The sequence below is a fragment of the Scylla paramamosain genome, chromosome 12 (genome assembly GCF_035594125.1).
Source record: "Scylla paramamosain isolate STU-SP2022 chromosome 12, ASM3559412v1, whole genome shotgun sequence".
NCBI classification, from domain to species: Eukaryota; Metazoa; Arthropoda; class Malacostraca; order Decapoda; family Portunidae; genus Scylla; species Scylla paramamosain.
Genome location: NC_087162.1, coordinates 28,320,448 through 28,339,116, shown reverse-complemented (window position 1 = coordinate 28,339,116; position 18,669 = coordinate 28,320,448). Strand labels below are relative to the sequence as shown.

At 45.0% G+C, this 18,669-nt stretch overlaps 1 protein-coding gene across 6 annotated transcripts in view; it reads right to left on the bottom strand.

The window, feature by feature from the left end:
* Nucleotides 1–417: 417 nt before the first annotated feature.
* LOC135106065 (peroxidase-like protein 3) overlaps nt 418–18,669 on the bottom strand; it is a 19,226-nt gene continuing 974 nt past the window's right edge. For 2 of the 6 annotated variants that reach the window (XR_010271112.1, XR_010271113.1), the window contains exons 3-8: nt 17,963–18,513; nt 17,523–17,786; nt 16,136–16,392; nt 3,804–3,973; nt 3,001–3,093; nt 418–2,130 (exon numbers count right to left, since the gene is read on the bottom strand). Coding sequence is in view for 1 of the 6 variants with exons in the window: in XM_064014909.1 (XP_063870979.1) it covers nt 18,099–18,132; nt 18,334–18,430 (131 nt within the window). In the remaining 5 variants the exon portion in view is untranslated. The remainder of the gene's footprint in view (nt 2,131–3,000; nt 3,094–3,803; nt 3,974–16,135; nt 16,393–17,522; nt 17,787–17,962; nt 18,514–18,669) is intronic. The other 4 variants (XR_010271114.1, XM_064014909.1, XR_010271116.1 and 1 more) reach the window with 4 other exon arrangements.

The following is an 18,669-nucleotide window of genomic DNA, read 5'->3' as shown; positions in this document are numbered from 1 at the left end:
CACTTTCTGACTGTGGCCCTTGCAATGAATGGCTTAATTGTTTATTTACTGTTCCTTACGTGTTTATTGATTATATGTGAGTTATTTATTTGATATTCATGATTTTTTTTTTAACTTCGTATTTCTTTATATGATAGTTTTATCTTTTCGTGTTTTCTGGCTTAAGTTTTGTTTATTACTCCTTGTTTGTGTTATTAGGTGTGTCATTAATTATTTGTCTTATTTCTCGTAGTTTAATGGATTTTTTAGCACTTTAATTATTAGAGTTCCTCACCAGTCATTTTATTCGAGAGAGAGAGAGAGAGAGAGAGAGAGAGAAGAGAGAGAGAGAGAGAGAGAGAGAGATGAGAGAGAGAGAGAGAGAGAGAGAGAGAGAGAGAGAGAGAGAGTCTAAATGAATGATAAAAAAAATAATAATCAGTTACAGTATTTTATTTATAAACAAGAACAATTCATGATAATAATAATAATAATAATAATAATAATAATAATATTTAAATACAAGGAGGAAAATGTGTAATAATAATAATAATAATAATAATAATAATAATAATAATAATAATAATAATAATAACAATAACTGCTTTTATCTTACTCACACAGATAAATAGTTTTATAAATAGTTTATTGACCATAAACATTGTGTACATACACACAAAATTAAATAGAACAGATAAAAATTTCAAAATGTAGTCAGTGACACACAGAAGACTGGTGACAAAACCTACTAAAGCCCATTAAATGATTGGGTGTCTCAAGTTTCCACATCATCAGTGGAACACTGCTTCTGAGCACTCAGGGATGGACAAGCTTTTCATGGCTTGTGTGAATGGAGACAAGACGTGTAGGGGATTTATTTGTTCTGTTTTTTCTTGTCCTACTCTCTCTTCCTCCCTCTTGACTCTTCCTTTGCTTCATCCTACTCTTTCTCTTGCTCATTCTTTCTCTCTCTCTCTCTCTCTGGACTTTTCAGACATAGCTCCTTATGATTTTTTGGCAATCCCAAACCTGTTGACAGTATCCTTATCTGAGAGCCAAGGAGACCATGCAGAATGTGGCAGCATACCTATCATTGGTTGCAGAAGCGTTTGAGCAGTGGAGTGATGGATGATTGTAGGAATGTGGTGGCACTGCTATCCACCATGACATTCATCCACATAACAGAACCATCTCACATGGTGCATTCAGCCTCAGGGAGAGGAACCTCTGTAGCCTTGGGCAGTAGCCCTTGGTCAGGTTTGCTCCAGAGTCAAACCTGCTTACCATCCGAGAATACCTTGGGGAGGAATGAGGAAGCCTTTTGCTCTGAACCCATGAAAATTGTTCAACCCTATAAGGGAAAAAATATGAATGTTGAACAAATTGATGAGAAATGGAAGGATTAATGGGCTAAGTGTGTTGGATTACAGAGGGCTTTCTTTGAAGGACATTTTGAATGATACCATAATTTTGGCCCTTAGCCCAAGGTTGGATACTTCTGAACCGTTCTTGCATTTTTAAGCTAAGTAATATAAAATGCTCAATTAACAAAGGAAGGATAATGAAAAGATAAAACAAATCAGGAATTATATCAATTCATAGCTTTATCATAGTTCTAAGTCATAAATACTACAAAAATTAGTCAATCTCTTCAGAAATAATTATAAGATAAGCTTTAATAATAAAAAGTATGTATAAATAGATGAAATGTTGTCACCTTCACCAATGCCGGCTTCTTGTTATTCAGCACATGCTTGTGCTTCCTGAACACCGGTCTCATACTGGATAGAGACAGTAATGTATGGAGGTTTGATGCAATACAACATTTTATATAAGGATAAAAACTTGCATAAACTTCCTGTTTGTGTTTTTCTACTAAGGTGCAATTGTTAGGTGAGCATTTGCAACTTCCTACACTTAAACCATAACATCCCTACTACAGTGGCTCAGAGCCACACCATCACTTGTTGCTTGTCCACTAGTAAATAAGTTTTTTGTTTGTTCATTCTCATTCCTTCCCTATTTAAAACATCATTCCATCTTGTCATGGCCTCTTGAAGATCTTGTTGGCTTCCTGTCACGACAGCGACATCGTCTGCATAGGCCAGCATGATCTCTTTATCCTCCCTTACACACACTTCCTTCAGGCATCTGTCCATGTATATAATGAATAGCAAAGGAGAGAGCATCAATTATTCAATTATTCAATTATTCCTCACACACACACATACACACACACACACACACACACACACACACACACACACACACACACACACACAGGTAATAACAATAATATCTACCCTATATTGTAATGCACATTTTCATAATCACCACTGAATCATCATCATCATCATCATCAATATTTTTTATCAATAATATTAACAGTATTTATATATGTACATAGCATTACTATTATTACTACACACACACACACACACACACACACACACACACACGTACATACACTCACCTCTCGGCAGGGGTGGTGGGGAACAGGAGGAGGAGGAGGAGGAGGAGGAGGAGGAGGAGGAGGAGGAGGAGGAGGAGGAGGAGGAGGAGGAGGAGGAGGAGGAGGAGGAGGAGGAGGAGGAGGAGGAGGAGGAGGAGGAGGAGGAGGAGGAGGAGGAGGAGGAGGAGGAGGAGGAAGAGGAGGATTAACACTGTGTGAGTGACTGACAGACTGACTAACTGACTAACTCACTAACTGACTGAATGACTGACTAACTGACTGACTGAATGACTGACTAACTGACTAACTGAGTGACTGACTGACTGACTCACTGACTGATACATACATACATACAGACAGACACAAGTACACAAGAATAAAAAATAAAATACATAACTGAAAAATCATTGCAATACACAGACAGACAGACAGACCAATGACAGAAAGACAGACAGATGGAGACAAACTAAACAGATAGATAGATAGTGAAATGACCACACAAAACACACACACACACACACACACACACACACACACACACACACACACACACACACACACACACGCACCTGTTGAACATAGTAAGCTGTGGCACCAGGTTCAGACGGCCGCTCTACACAGCCTCGGACGCCTCCTGTGCCAACTCCTTGCATCGAACGAACCTGTGTAGACATGAAAGTAAGCAAGCAAGTGTTTATGGCTAATTATAATACTCAATATGCCAGTATCATCTCCAGCATCACCATCTGCTCACCACTGGGGCCTCTCCTGGGGAGAGTTAGGAGAGTGAGAGAGGGGAGGGAGAGAGAGGGAGAGGAGAGGAAGAGAGAAGGGGAGTCTTGGAGATGGTTTGGGGTGAGTCTGGGATGGTCTGGATACATTGGGAATGAGAGAGAGAGAGAGAGAGAGAGAGAGAGAGAGAGAGAGAGAGAGAGAGAGAGAGAGAGAGAGAGAGAGAGAGAGAGAGAGAGAGAGAGAGAGAGAGAGAGAGAGAGAGAGAGAGAGAGAGAGAGAGAGAGAGAGAGAGAGAGAGAGAGAGAGAGAGAGAGAGAGAGAGAGAGAGAGAGAGAGAGAGAGAGAGAGAGAGAGAGAGAGAGAGAGAGAGAGAGGCTGTGAAAGGCTGGAAGAGGCTGTGAGAAGTTGGGATGGACTGGAAGTCTTGGGACAGTTTGGGGTGAGTCTGGAATGGTCTGGATACACTGGAATGAGATAGAGTGAGAGAGAGAGGCTGTGAGTGGCTGTGAATAGCTGGGAGAGGGTGTGACAGGTTGTGAGAGGCTGAGAAAAGACAGTGAGAGGGTGGAGAAAATAATGGGAAACTGGAAAAATGAAAAGGAGAGATAGAAAGAGACACACAGGTAGACAGACACACCTGTAGGAAGGGCTCCTTAATATCCCCTTATCAGCTGGAGGGAGGGCTACAGCTAATAATCTTTTCTTCTTCCTTATCCGTGCCTCCTCCTCGTCCTCCTCTTCCTTTTCCTCCTCCACCTCGTACTCCGGAACTGGCGACCCCACCACCGGCACCTCCGACATGGCCTCCTGCGGGATGGTAAGGTAGTTAGGGAACTGTCTGAGTTAGCGTGTGTGTGTATGTTGGTTAAGTTTGGTTAAGTGTTAAATAAAGAATGGTATTTTATATTAATTTCAATATTTATCTACTTATTATCTGTATTTTGAAGATACATGTAGCATTTGAACTGTAAACCTTTGTAATTGTCTGTCTCCTGCACACCCAGCTCGTCAACACCCCTGTGCCTGCAAACGGGTCACTGAACATTAAATAAACTTGTCTCAGTCCCCTACATACACACAAGTGGCTGGCCAAACACTGCATCAACACAAACAATGGATAAACAGTGGGAATCTGCTGGTCTGAGTCCCCTACATACACACAAGTGGCTGGCCAAACACTAGATCAACACAAACAGTGAATAAACAGTGAGAATCTGCTGGTCTGAGCCCCCAAAACACACTAGTGGCTGGCCAAACACTAGATCAACACAAACAGTGAATAAACAGTGGGAATCTGCTGGTCTGAGCCCCCAAAACACACAAGTGGCTGGCCAAACACTAGATCAACACAAACAGTGGATAAACAGTGGGAATCTGCTGGTCTGAGTCCCCTACATAAACACAAGTGGCTGGCCAAACACTAGATCAACACAAACAGTGGATAAATAGTAGGAATCTGCTGGTCTGAGCCCCCAAAACACACAAGTGGTTGGCCAAACACTGCATCAACACAAACAGTGGATAAACAGTGGGAATCTGCTGGTCTGAGTCCCCTACATACACACAAGTGGCTGGCCAAACACTGCATCAACACAAACAGTGAATAAACAGTGGGAATCTGCTGGTCTGAGTCCCCTACATACACACAAGTGGCTGGCCAAACACTAGATCAACACAAACAGTGGATAAATAGTAGGAATCTGCTGGTCTGAGCCCCCAAAACACACAAGTGGCTGGCCAAACACTGCATCAACACAAACAGTGGATAAACAGTGGGAATCTGCTGGTCTGAGTCCCCTACATACACACAAGTGGCTGGCCAAACACTAGATCAACACAAACAGTGAATAAACAGTGGGAATCTGCTGGTCTGAGTCCCCTACATACACACAAGTGGCTGGCCAAACACTAGATCAACACAAACAGTGAATAAACAGTGAGAATCTGCTGGTCTGAGCCCCCAAAACACACTAGTGGCTGGCCAAACACTAGATCAACACAAACAGTGAATAAACAGTGGGAATCTGCTGGTCTGAGCCCCCAAAACACACAAGTGGCTGGCCAAACACTACATCAACACAAACAGTGGATAAACAGTGGGAATCTGCTGGTCTGAGTCCCCTACATAAGCACAAGTGGCTGGCCAAACACTAGATCAACACAAACAGTGGATAAATAGTAGGAATCTGCTGGTCTGAGCCCCCAAAACACACAAGTGGCTGGCCAAACACTGCATCAACACAAACAGTGGATAAACAGTGGGAATCTGCTGGTCTGAGTCCGCTACATACACACAAGTGGCTGGCCAAATACTGCATCAACACAAACAGTGAATAAACAGTGGGAATCTGCTGGTCTGAGTCCCCTACATACACACAAGTGGCTGGCCAAACACTAGATCAACACAAACAGTGAATAAACAGTGAGAATCTGCTGGTCTGAGCCCCCAAAACACACTAGTGGCTGGCCAAACACTAGATCAACACAAACAGTGAATAAACAGTGGGAATCTGCTGGTCTGAGCCCCCAAAACACACAAATGGCTGGCCAAACACTAGATCAACACAAACAGTGGATAAACAGTGGGAATCTGCTGGTCTGAGTCCCCTACATAAACACAAGTGGCTGGCCAAACACTAGATCAACACAAACAGTGGATAAATAGTAGGAATCTGCTGGTCTGAGCCCCCAAAACACACAAGTGGCTGGCCAAACACTGCATCAACACAAAGTGGATAAACAGTGGGAATCTGCTGGTCTGAGTCTGCTACATACACACAAGTGGCTGGCCAAATACTGCATCAACACAAACAGTGAATAAACAGTGGGAATCTGCTGGTCTGAGTCCCCTACATACACACAAGTGGCTGGCCAAACACTGCATCAACACAAACAGTGGATAAACAGTGGGAATCTGCTGGTCTGAGTCCCCTACATACACACAAGTGGCTGGCTAAACACTGCATCAACACAAACAATGGATAAACAGTGGGAATCTGCTGGTCTGAGTCCCCTACATACACACAAGTGGCTGGCCAAACACTGCATCAACACAAACAGTGAATAAACAGTGAGAATCTGCTGGTCTGAGCCCCCAAAACACACTAGTGGCTGGCCAAACACTAGATCAACACAAACAGTGAATAAACAGTGGGAATCTGCTGGTCTGAGCCCCCAAAACACACAAGTGGGTGGCCAAACACTAGATCAACACAAACAGTGGATAAACAGTGGAAATCTGCTGGTCTGAGTCCCCTACATAAACACAAGTGGCTGGCCAAACACTAGATCAACACAAACAGTCATAAATAGTAGGAATCTGCTGGTCTGAGCCCCCAAAACACACAAGTGGTTGGCCAAACACTGCATCAACACAAACAGTGGATAAACAGTGGGAATCTGCTGGTCTGAGTCCCCTACATACACACAAGTGGCTGGCCAAACACTGCATCAACACAAACAATGGATAAACAGTGGGAATCTGCTGGTCTGAGTCCCCTACATACACACAAGTGGCTGGCCAAACACTGCATCAACACAAACAGTGAATAAACAGTGAGAATCTGCTGGTCTGAGCCCCCAAAACACACTAGTGGCTGGCCAAACACTAGATCAACACAAACAGTGAATAAACAGTGGGAATCTGCTGGTCTGAGCCCCCAAAACACACAAGTGGGTGGCCAAACACTAGATCAACACAAACAGTGGATAAACAGTGGAAATCTGCTGGTCTGAGTCCCCTACATAAACACAAGTGGCTGGCCAAACACTAGATCAACACAAACAGTTATAAATAGTAGGAATCTGCTGGTCTGAGCCCCCAAAACACACAAGTGGTTGGCCAAACACTGCATCAACACAAACAGTGGATAAACAGTGGGAATCTGCTGGTCTGAGTCCCCTACATACACACAAGTGGCTGGCCAAACACTGCATCAACACAAACAGTGAATAAACAGTGGGAATCTGCTGGTCTGAGTCCCCTACATACACACAAGTGGCTGGCCAAACACTTGATCAACACAAACAGTGGATAAACAGTGGGAATCTGCTGGTCTGAGTCCCCTACATACACACAAGTGGCTGGCCAAACACTGCATCAACACAAACAATGGATAAACAGTGGGAATCTGCTGGTCTGAGTCCCCTACATACACACAAGTGGCTGGCCAAACACTAGATCAACACAAACAGTGAATAAACAGTGGGAATCTGCTGGTCTGAGTCCCCTACATACACACAAGTGGCTGGCCAAACACTAGATCAACACAAACAGTGAATAAACAGTGAGAATCTGCTGGTCTGAGCCCCCAAAACACACTAGTGGCTGGCCAAACACTAGATCAACACAAACAGTGAATAAACAGTGGGAATCTGCTGGTCTGAGCCCCCAAAACACACAAGTGGCTGGCCAAACACTACATCAACACAAACAGTGGATAAACAGTGGGAATCTGCTGGTCTGAGTCCCCTACATAAACACAAGTGGCTGGCCAAACACTAGATCAACACAAACAGTGGATAAATAGTAGGAATCTGCTGGTCTGAGTCCGCTACATACACACAAGTGGCTGGCCAAACACTGCATCAACACAAACAGTGGATAAACAGTGGGAATCTGCTGGTCTGAGTCCGCTACATACACACAAGTGGCTGACCAAATACTGCATCAACACAAACAGTGAATAAACAGTGGGAATCTGCTGGTCTGAGTCCCCTACATACACACAAGTGGCTGGCCAAACACTAGATCAACACAAACAGTGAATAAACAGTGAGAATCTGCTGGTCTGAGCCCCCAAAACACACTAGTGGCTGGCCAAACACTAGATCAACACAAACAGTGAATAAACAGTGGGAATCTGCTGGTCTGAGCCCCCAAAACACACAAGTGGCTGGCCAAACACTAGATCAACACAAACAGTGGATAAACAGTGGGAATCTGCTGGTCTGAGTCCCCTACATAAACACAAGTGGCTGGCCAAACACTAGATCAACACAAACAGTGATAAATAGTAGGAATCTGCTGGTCTGAGCCCCCAAAACACACAAGTGGTTGGCCAAACACTGCATCAACACAAACAGTGGATAAACAGTGGGAATCTGCTGGTCTGAGTCCCCTACATAAACACAAGTGGCTGGCCAAACACTAGATCAACACAAACAGTGGATAAATAGTAGGAATCTGCTGGTCTGAGCCCCCAAAACACACAAGTGGCTGGCCAAACACTGCATCAACACAAACAGTGGATAAACAGTGGGAATCTGCTGGTCTGAGTCCGCTACATACACACAAGTGGCTGGCCAAATACTGCATCAACACAAACAGTGAATAAACAGTGGGAATCTGCTGGTCTGAGTCCCCTACATACACACAAGTGGCTGGCCAAACACTAGATCAACACAAACAGTGAATAAACAGTGAGAATCTGCTGGTCTGAGCCCCCAAAACACACTAGTGGCTGGCCAAACACTAGATCAACACAAACAGTGAATAAACAGTGGGAATCTGCTGGTCTGAGCCCCCAAAACACACAAATGGCTGGCCAAACACTAGATCAACACAAACAGTGGATAAACAGTGGGAATCTGCTGGTCTGAGTCCCCTACATAAACACAAGTGGCTGGCCAAACACTAGATCAACACAAACAGTGGATAAATAGTAGGAATCTGCTGGTCTGAGCCCCCAAAACACACAAGTGGCTGGCCAAACACTGCATCAACACAAACAGTGGATAAACAGTGGGAATCTGCTGGTCTGAGTCCGCTACATACACACAAGTGGCTGGCCAAATACTGCATCAACACAAACAGTGAATAAACAGTGGGAATCTGCTGGTCTGAGTCCCCTACATACACACAAGTGGCTGGCCAAACACTGCATCAACACAAACAGTGGATAAACAGTGGGAATCTGTTGGTCTGAGTCCCCTACATACACACAAGTGGCTGGCCAAACACTGCATCAACACAAACAGTGAATAAACAGTGAGAATCTGCTGGTCTAAGCCCCCAAAACACACTAGTGGCTGGCCAAACACTAGATCAACACACAGTGAATAAACAGTGGGAATCTGCTGGTCTGAGCCCCCAAAACACACAAGTGGCTGGCCAAACACTAGATCAACACAAACAGTGGATAAACAGTGGGAATCTGCTGGTCTGAGTCCCCTACATAAACACAAGTGGCTGGCCAAACACTAGATCAACACAAACAGTGATAAATAGTAGGAATCTGCTGGTCTGAGCCCCCAAAACACACAAGTGGTTGGCCAAACACTGCATCAACACAAACAGTGGATAAACAGTGGGAATCTGCTGGTCTGAGTCCCCTACATACACACAAGTGGCTGGCCAAACACTGCATCAACACAAACAGTGAATAAACAGTGGGAATCTGCTGGTCTGAGTCCCCTACATACACACAAGTGGCTGGCCAAACACTGCATCAACACAAACAGTGGATAAACAGTGGGAATCTGCTGGTCTGAGTCCCCTACATACACACAAGTGGCTGGCCAAACACTAGATCAACACAAACAGTGAATAAACAGTGAGAATCTGCTGGTCTGAGCCCCCAAAACACACTAGTGGCTGGCCAAACACTAGATCAACACAAACAGTGAATAAACAGTGGGAATCTGCTGGTCTGAGTCCCCTACATACACACAAGTGGCTGGCCAAACACTACATCAACACAAACAGTGAATAAACAGTGAGAATCTGCTGGTCTGAGCCCCCAAAACACACTAGTGGCTGGCCAAACACTAGATCAACACAAACAGTGAATAAACAGTGGGAATCTGCTGGTCTGAGCCCCCAAAACACACAAGTGGGTGGCCAAACACTAGATCAACACAAACAGTGGATAAACAGTGGAAATCTGCTGGTCTGAGTCCCCTACATAAACACAAGTGGCTGGCCAAACACTAGATCAACACAAACAGTTATAAATAGTAGGAATCTGCTGGTCTGAGCCCCCAAAACACACAAGTGGTTGGCCAAACACTGCATCAACACAAACAGTGGATAAACAGTGGGAATCTGCTGGTCTGAGTCCCCTACATACACACAAGTGGCTGGCCAAACACTGCATCAACACAAACAGTGAATAAACAGTGGGAATCTGCTGGTCTGAGTCCCCTACATACACACAAGTTGCTGGCCAAACACTTGATCAACACAAACAGTGGATAAACAGTGGGAATCTGCTGGTCTGAGTCCCCTACATACACACAAGTGGCTGGCCAAACACTGCATCAACACAAACAATGGATAAACAGTGGGAATCTGCTGGTCTGAGTCCCCTACATACACACAAGTGGCTGGCCAAACACTAGATCAACACAAACAGTGAATAAACAGTGGGAATCTGCTGGTCTGAGTCCCCTACATACACACAAGTGGCTGGCCAAACACTAGATCAACACAAACAGTGAATAAACAGTGAGAATCTGCTGGTCTGAGCCCCCAAAACACACTAGTGGCTGGCCAAACACTAGATCAACACAAACAGTGAATAAACAGTGGGAATCTGCTGGTCTGAGCCCCCAAAACACACAAGTGGCTGGCCAAACACTACATCAACACAAACAGTGGATAAACAGTGGGAATCTGCTGGTCTGAGTCCCCTACATAAACACAAGTGGCTGGCCAAACACTAGATCAACACAAACAGTGGATAAATAGTAGGAATCTGCTGGTCTGAGCCCCCAAAACACACAAGTGGCTGGCCAAACACTGCATCAACACAAACAGTGGATAAACAGTGGGAATCTGCTGGTCTGAGTCCGCTACATACACACAAGTGGCTGGCCAAATACTGCATCAACACAAACAGTGAATAAACAGTGGGAATCTGCTGGTCTGAGTCCCCTACATACACACAAGTGGCTGGCCAAACACTAGATCAACACAAACAGTGAATAAACAGTGAGAATCTGCTGGTCTGAGCCCCCAAAACACACTAGTGGCTGGCCAAACACTAGATCAACACAAACAGTGAATAAACAGTGGGAATCTGCTGGTCTGAGCCCCCAAAACACACAAGTGGCTGGCCAAACACTAGATCAACACAAACAGTGGATAAACAGTGGGAATCTGCTGGTCTGAGTCCCCTACATAAACACAAGTGGCTGGCCAAACACTAGATCAACACAAACAGTGATAAATAGTAGGAATCTGCTGGTCTGAGCCCCCAAAACACACAAGTGGTTGGCCAAACACTGCATCAACACAAACAGTGGATAAACAGTGGGAATCTGCTGGTCTGAGTCCCCTACATAAACACAAGTGGCTGGCCAAACACTAGATCAACACAAACAGTGGATAAATAGTAGGAATCTGCTGGTCTGAGCCCCCAAAACACACAAGTGGCTGGCCAAACACTGCATCAACACAAACAGTGGATAAACAGTGGGAATCTGCTGGTCTGAGTCCGCTACATACACACAAGTGGCTGGCCAAATACTGCATCAACACAAACAGTGAATAAACAGTGGGAATCTGCTGGTCTGAGTCCCCTACATACACACAAGTGGCTGGCCAAACACTAGATCAACACAAACAGTGAATAAACAGTGAGAATCTGCTGGTCTGAGCCCCCAAAACACACTAGTGGCTGGCCAAACACTAGATCAACACAAACAGTGAATAAACAGTGGGAATCTGCTGGTCTGAGCCCCCAAAACACACAAATGGCTGGCCAAACACTAGATCAACACAAACAGTGGATAAACAGTGGGAATCTGCTGGTCTGAGTCCCCTACATAAACACAAGTGGCTGGCCAAACACTAGATCACCACAAACAGTGGATAAATAGTAGGAATCTGCTGGTCTGAGTCCCCAAAACACACAAGTGGCTGGCCAAACACTGCATCAACACAAACAGTGGATAAACAGTGGGAATCTGCTGGTCTGAGTCCGCTACATACACACAAGTGGCTGGCCAAATACTGCATCAACACAAACAGTGAATAAACAGTGGGAATCTGCTGGTCTGAGTCCCCTACATACACACAAGTGGCTGGCCAAACACTGCATCAACACAAACAGTGGATAAACAGTGGGAATCTGTTGGTCTGAGTCCCCTACATACACACAAGTGGCTGGCCAAACACTGCATCAACACAAACAGTGAATAAACAGTGAGAATCTGCTGGTCTAAGCCCCCAAAACACACTAGTGGCTGGCCAAACACTAGATCAACACACAGTGAATAAACAGTGGGAATCTGCTGGTCTGAGCCCCCAAAACACACAAGTGGCTGGCCAAACACTAGATCAACACAAACAGTGGATAAACAGTGGGAATCTGCTGGTCTGAGTCCCCTACATAAAAACAAGTGGCTGGCCAAACACTAGATCAACACAAACAGTGATAAATAGTAGGAATCTGCTGGTCTGAGCCCCCAAAACACACAAGTGGTTGGCCAAACACTGCATCAACACAAACAGTGGATAAACAGTGGGAATCTGCTGGTCTGAGTCCCCTACATACACACAAGTGGCTGGCCAAACACTGCATCAACACAAACAGTGAATAAACAGTGGGAATCTGCTGGTCTGAGTCCCCTACATACACACAAGTGGCTGGCCAAACACTGCATCAACACAAACAATGGATAAACAGTGGGAATCTGCTGGTCTGAGTCCCCTACATACACACAAGTGGCTGGCCAAACACTAGATCAACACAAACAGTGAATAAACAGTGGGAATCTGCTGGTCTGAGTCCCCTACATACACACAAGTGGCTGGCCAAACACTAGATCAACACAAACAGTGAATAAACAGTGAGAATCTGCTGGTCTGAGCCCCCAAAACACACTAGTGGCTGGCCAAACACTAGATCAACACAAACAGTGAATAAACAGTGGGAATCTGCTGGTCTGAGCCCCCAAAACACACAAGTGGCTGGCCAAACACTACATCAACACAAACAGTGGATAAACAGTGGGAATCTGCTGGTCTGAGTCCCCTACATAAACACAAGTGGCTGGCCAAACACTAGATCAACACAAACAGTGGATAAATAGTAGGAATCTGCTGGTCTGAGCCCCCAAAACACACAAGTGGCTGGCCAAACACTGCATCAACACAAACAGTGGATAAACAGTGGGAATCTGCTGGTCTGAGTCCGCTACATACACACAAGTGGCTGGCCAAATACTGCATCAACACAAACAGTGAATAAACAGTGGGAATCTGCTGGTCTGAGTCCCCTACATACACACAAGTGGCTGGCCAAACACTAGATCAACACAAACAGTGAATAAACAGTGAGAATCTGCTGGTCTGAGCCCCCAAAACACACTAGTGGCTGGCCAAACACTAGATCAACACAAACAGTGAATAAACAGTGGGAATCTGCTGGTCTGAGCCCCCAAAACACACAAGTGGCTGGCCAAACACTAGATCAACACAAACAGTGGATAAACAGTGGGAATCTGCTGGTCTGAGTCCCCTACATAAACACAAGTGGCTGGCCAAACACTAGATCAACACAAACAGTGATAAATAGTAGGAATCTGCTGGTCTGAGCCCCCAAAACACACAAGTGGTTGGCCAAACACTGCATCAACACAAACAGTGGATAAACAGTGGGAATCTGCTGGTCTGAGTCCCCTACATAAACACAAGTGGCTGGCCAAACACTAGATCAACACAAACAGTGGATAAATAGTAGGAATCTGCTGGTCTGAGCCCCCAAAACACACAAGTGGCTGGCCAAACACTGCATCAACACAAACAGTGGATAAACAGTGGGAATCTGCTGGTCTGAGTCCGCTACATACACACAAGTGGCTGGCCAAATACTGCATCAACACAAACAGTGAATAAACAGTGGGAATCTGCTGGTCTGAGTCCCCTACATACACACAAGTGGCTGGCCAAACACTAGATCAACACAAACAGTGAATAAACAGTGAGAATCTGCTGGTCTGAGCCCCCAAAACACACTAGTGGCTGGCCAAACACTAGATCAACACAAACAGTGAATAAACAGTGGGAATCTGCTGGTCTGAGCCCCCAAAACACACAAATGGCTGGCCAAACACTAGATCAACACAAACAGTGGATAAACAGTGGGAATCTGCTGGTCTGAGTCCCCTACATAAACACAAGTGGCTGGCCAAACACTAGATCAACACAAACAGTGGATAAATAGTAGGAATCTGCTGGTCTGAGCCCCCAAAACACACAAGTGGCTGGCCAAACACTGCATCAACACAAACAGTGGATAAACAGTGGGAATCTGCTGGTCTGAGTCCGCTACATACACACAAGTGGCTGGCCAAATACTGCATCAACACAAACAGTGAATAAACAGTGGGAATCTGCTGGTCTGAGTCCCCTACATACACACAAGTGGCTGGCCAAACACTGCATCAACACAAACAGTGGATAAACAGTGGGAATCTGTTGGTCTGAGTCCCCTACATACACACAAGTGGCTGGCCAAACACTGCATCAACACAAACAGTGAATAAACAGTGAGAATCTGCTGGTCTAAGCCCCCAAAACACACTAGTGGCTGGCCAAACACTAGATCAACACACAGTGAATAAACAGTGGGAATCTGCTGGTCTGAGCCCCCAAAACACACAAGTGGCTGGCCAAACACTAGATCAACACAAACAGTGGATAAACAGTGGGAATCTGCTGGTCTGAGTCCCCTACATAAACACAAGTGGCTGGCCAAACACTAGATCAACACAAACAGTGATAAATAGTAGGAATCTGCTGGTCTGAGCCCCCAAAACACACAAGTGGTTGGCCAAACACTGCATCAACACAAACAGTGGATAAACAGTGGGAATCTGCTGGTCTGAGTCCCCTACATACTCGTACACACAAGTGGCTGGCCAAACACTGCATCAACACAAACAGTGAATAAACAGTGGGAATCTGCTGGTCTGAGTCCCCTACATACACACAAGTGGCTGGCCAAACACTGCATCAACACAAACAGTGGATAAACAGTGGGAATCTGCTGGTCTGAGTCCCCTACATACACACAAGTGGCTGGCCAAACACTGCATCAACACAAACAGTGGATAAACAGTGGGAATCTGCTGGTCTGAGTCCCCTACATACACACAAGTGGCTGGCCAAACACTAGATCAACACAAACAGTGAATAAACAGTGGGAATCTGCTGGTCTGAGCCCCCAAAACACACAAGTGGGTGGCCAAACACTAGATCAACACAAACAGTGAATAAACAGTGGGAATCTGCTGGTCTGAGCCCCCAAAACACACAAGTGGCTGGCCAAACACTGCATCAACACAAACAGTGGATAAACAGTGGGAATCTGCTGGTCTGAGTCCCCTACATAAACACAAGTGGCTGGCCAAACACTAGATCAACACAAACAGTGGATAAATAGTAGGAATCTGCTGGTCTGAGCCCCCAAAACACACAAGTGGCTGGCCAAACACTGCATCAACACAAACAGTGGATAAACAGTGGGAATCTGCTGGTCTGAGTCCCCTATATACACACAAGTGGCTGGCCAAACACTAGATCAACACAAACAGTGAATAAACAGTGGGAATCTGCTGGTCTGAGCCCCCAAAACACACAAGTGGCTGCCCAGACACTGCATCAACACAAACAGTGAATAAACAGTGGGAATCTGCTGGTCTGAGCCCCCAAAACACACTAGTGGCTGGCCAGACACTGCATAGGCACAGATGGGGAGCTGGTTTGGCCTGACAGCACCCTCCAGTATTCATGTAAATTCTGGCTACCATTTGCAATTCTATTTTGGGGAGCCACACCTCAGAGAGTCTCTTTTATTGAAGTTTTGTCCCCCCCCACGGCTGGCTGGCCTACATAACAAAATAAATAGATAATGTTTTTTTTTTGTCAGTTAGAGGACTTTTTCATCTCTACCTGTTGAAATAAGATTATCTCGGAAAGTTTAAAAATGATGCATTACTACTACTACTACTACTACTTACCCTGAACAATACCTCATCCTCAGCATCAGAGGACGGCCCCTCCCCCTCCTCACTGACTAACTGTTGTTGTTGTTGCAGTTGTTGTTGTAACAGAATCAACCTCTTCCTCTCCCTCTCTCTCTGACGTGCCTCCCTCCTGGCCTCCCTCTCTCTCCTCCTCCTCTCCTTCCTCTCCCTCCTCTCTTGCTTCTCTCTCTCTCTCTTGCTGCTGCTGCAATCTCTGGGTCCACCATGTCCTCGTTGATCCTCGGGATTTGCTGCAAAAGGAGGGAGAGAGTGAGTGAGTGGAAGTGGGAGAGAGGATGAGAGAGAAGGGTAAAACTATTATTGTAAGAGAGAGAGAGAGAGAGAGAGAGAGAGAGAGAGAGAGAGAGAGAGAGAGAGAGAGAGAGAGAGAGAGAGAGAGAGAGAGAGAGAGAGAGAGAAATATGTAGCAGTAATAATAATAATAATAATAATAATAATAATAATAATAATAATAATAATAATAATAATAATAATAATAATAATATCTAAAACATTCCCTCTCTCTCTCTCTCTCTCTCTCTCTCTCTCTCTCTCTCTCTCTCTCTTTCTCCTAGTGCAACCTACACTCATAAATTATTTCTTGCCCCAAAAAAGCTAATTTGGAATAAGACAAACAGTAACAAGTCCGAACATAGCAGTGGATCTTAAACTCCTAGAAACTGGAGACATTACTGTATTCCAGACCTTGGCGTTTGTATACAAAGCTCTTAATACAAACACAAGAGACACGGGCTCATGATATTCAGTTAAGACAGACAGGTAACTTGAGGACACCCTTCTGCTGAACCTCCCGTGCCCAACAGAGTGTCGTCTCACGAGGAACCAAGCACTGGACCCGGCTCTCGGACACAGTTAAAAACAAACCATTACATTCCTTTAAATTACTGATAAAACAACACTTAACAAGTAATTATTCATTGTATTTATTAGTTTTCAAATTGTAATCAGCTCTACTATTATAAACATATGTAATTGTTTGTAATTTGTAATAGTTATTATTATTATTATTATTATTATTTACTTTTGTTATTGATATAATTCTTTTTTGCATGTATCTATAATTTGATTGGGTTAAAGTTATGAATTACTTACTAAATAATTATGTACTGTCTTTTTCTTTTTTTTTTCATGATAGCTGAATAAAACACTGGTCTTAAACCTTAGTGTAAAATATTCATTAGTCCACAAAGACCTTGTGCTCCATGGACTGGCCATCACATATCAGAATGTCTATATACCAGTCTGTCTGTATATATTAACACCAATATATATCATTTAATCAATCAATCACTCTGTAAGGAAAATATAGACAAATAAATACAATAACAACAGATGTATATACACTCTCTCTCTCTCTCACCTGCTGAGGAGGGAGATAAGCCAAGCCACAGCTAACCCAGGTGTGTGTGGCCCACCTCCACCTCCCATCACCCCCGCTGGCAGCACCGCATGGGGGCAGGAGGGGGTGAGGGATGACTGGGCAGGGGTCACAGGGAGAGGGGTGGCTGGGGCAGGGGTCTGGGGCTGGGGTCGGGGGAAAGCCTGGGACTCCGACCACTTGCATGACCCGACCAACTCCAACGACTTCTGCCCCTAATACCTGCGTGTTGTCAGCTGGAACAACCTGAGAGGAAGGAGGTGCTCAGAAGTAGTAGTAGTAGTAGTAGTAGTAGTAGTAGTAGTAGTAGTAGTAGTAGTAGTAGTAGTAGTAAGATTGATTTTCTATCTCTGTCTCTCCTTTCTGTATGTAAAAAACTTTCTCTCTCTCTCTCTCTCTCTCTCTCTCTCTCTCTCTCTCACCTGTATGACATTCCCTGCCTGCACTATCATAGGGAAGTGGGGCTGCGGGGCTGAGGCATCTTGGGGCAACACCTGAAGCATGTTCCACATTTGAATAACCCTTGTTGTGGCGGTGGTGGCAGTGGTGGTGGTGGCGTCAGTCCCCTCGGCTGCATCGTAAGGTACTGGAACTGTTGGGAGGAGGGGGGTTAGTTTGGGCGGCCACGCCCCGGGGACTTAGCCTTGGGAGGAGAGCGTGCCCAAAGGGGGGCAGGGACCGGTTCTTGTAGGGGCTGCGGGCACACGCGGGAGGGCGGCCCTGGGGAGAAAGCTACTAGATTCGTTCAAAGCATATCTAAACCTAACAGAACACTATTTACAAATAAACCCACCTGTTATAATTAGCTTGTGCAACAGTTTGAGGGCGAAGGTAAGGAGTGAGGAGCCACTGCTTACAGGGATAGCCACTGTCCCCGGGAAGGTAGCATCCTGCAGGTACATGTTGTTCCTCAAACATCAGTTTGAGTGCTGACTTATCTAGTATTCTTGCATCGTTGACTGAGCCAGGCCACCTTGCCACAATGTCAAGAATCTTATAGTGAGCATCAAATACTACTTGCACATTTATGCTGTGATAGCGTTTCCTGTTCACATATACATGTTCATCGACATGAGGAGACACAATTCGGTAATTGTCTAGAGTCCTTACCGGGCCTTATTACTGGTCT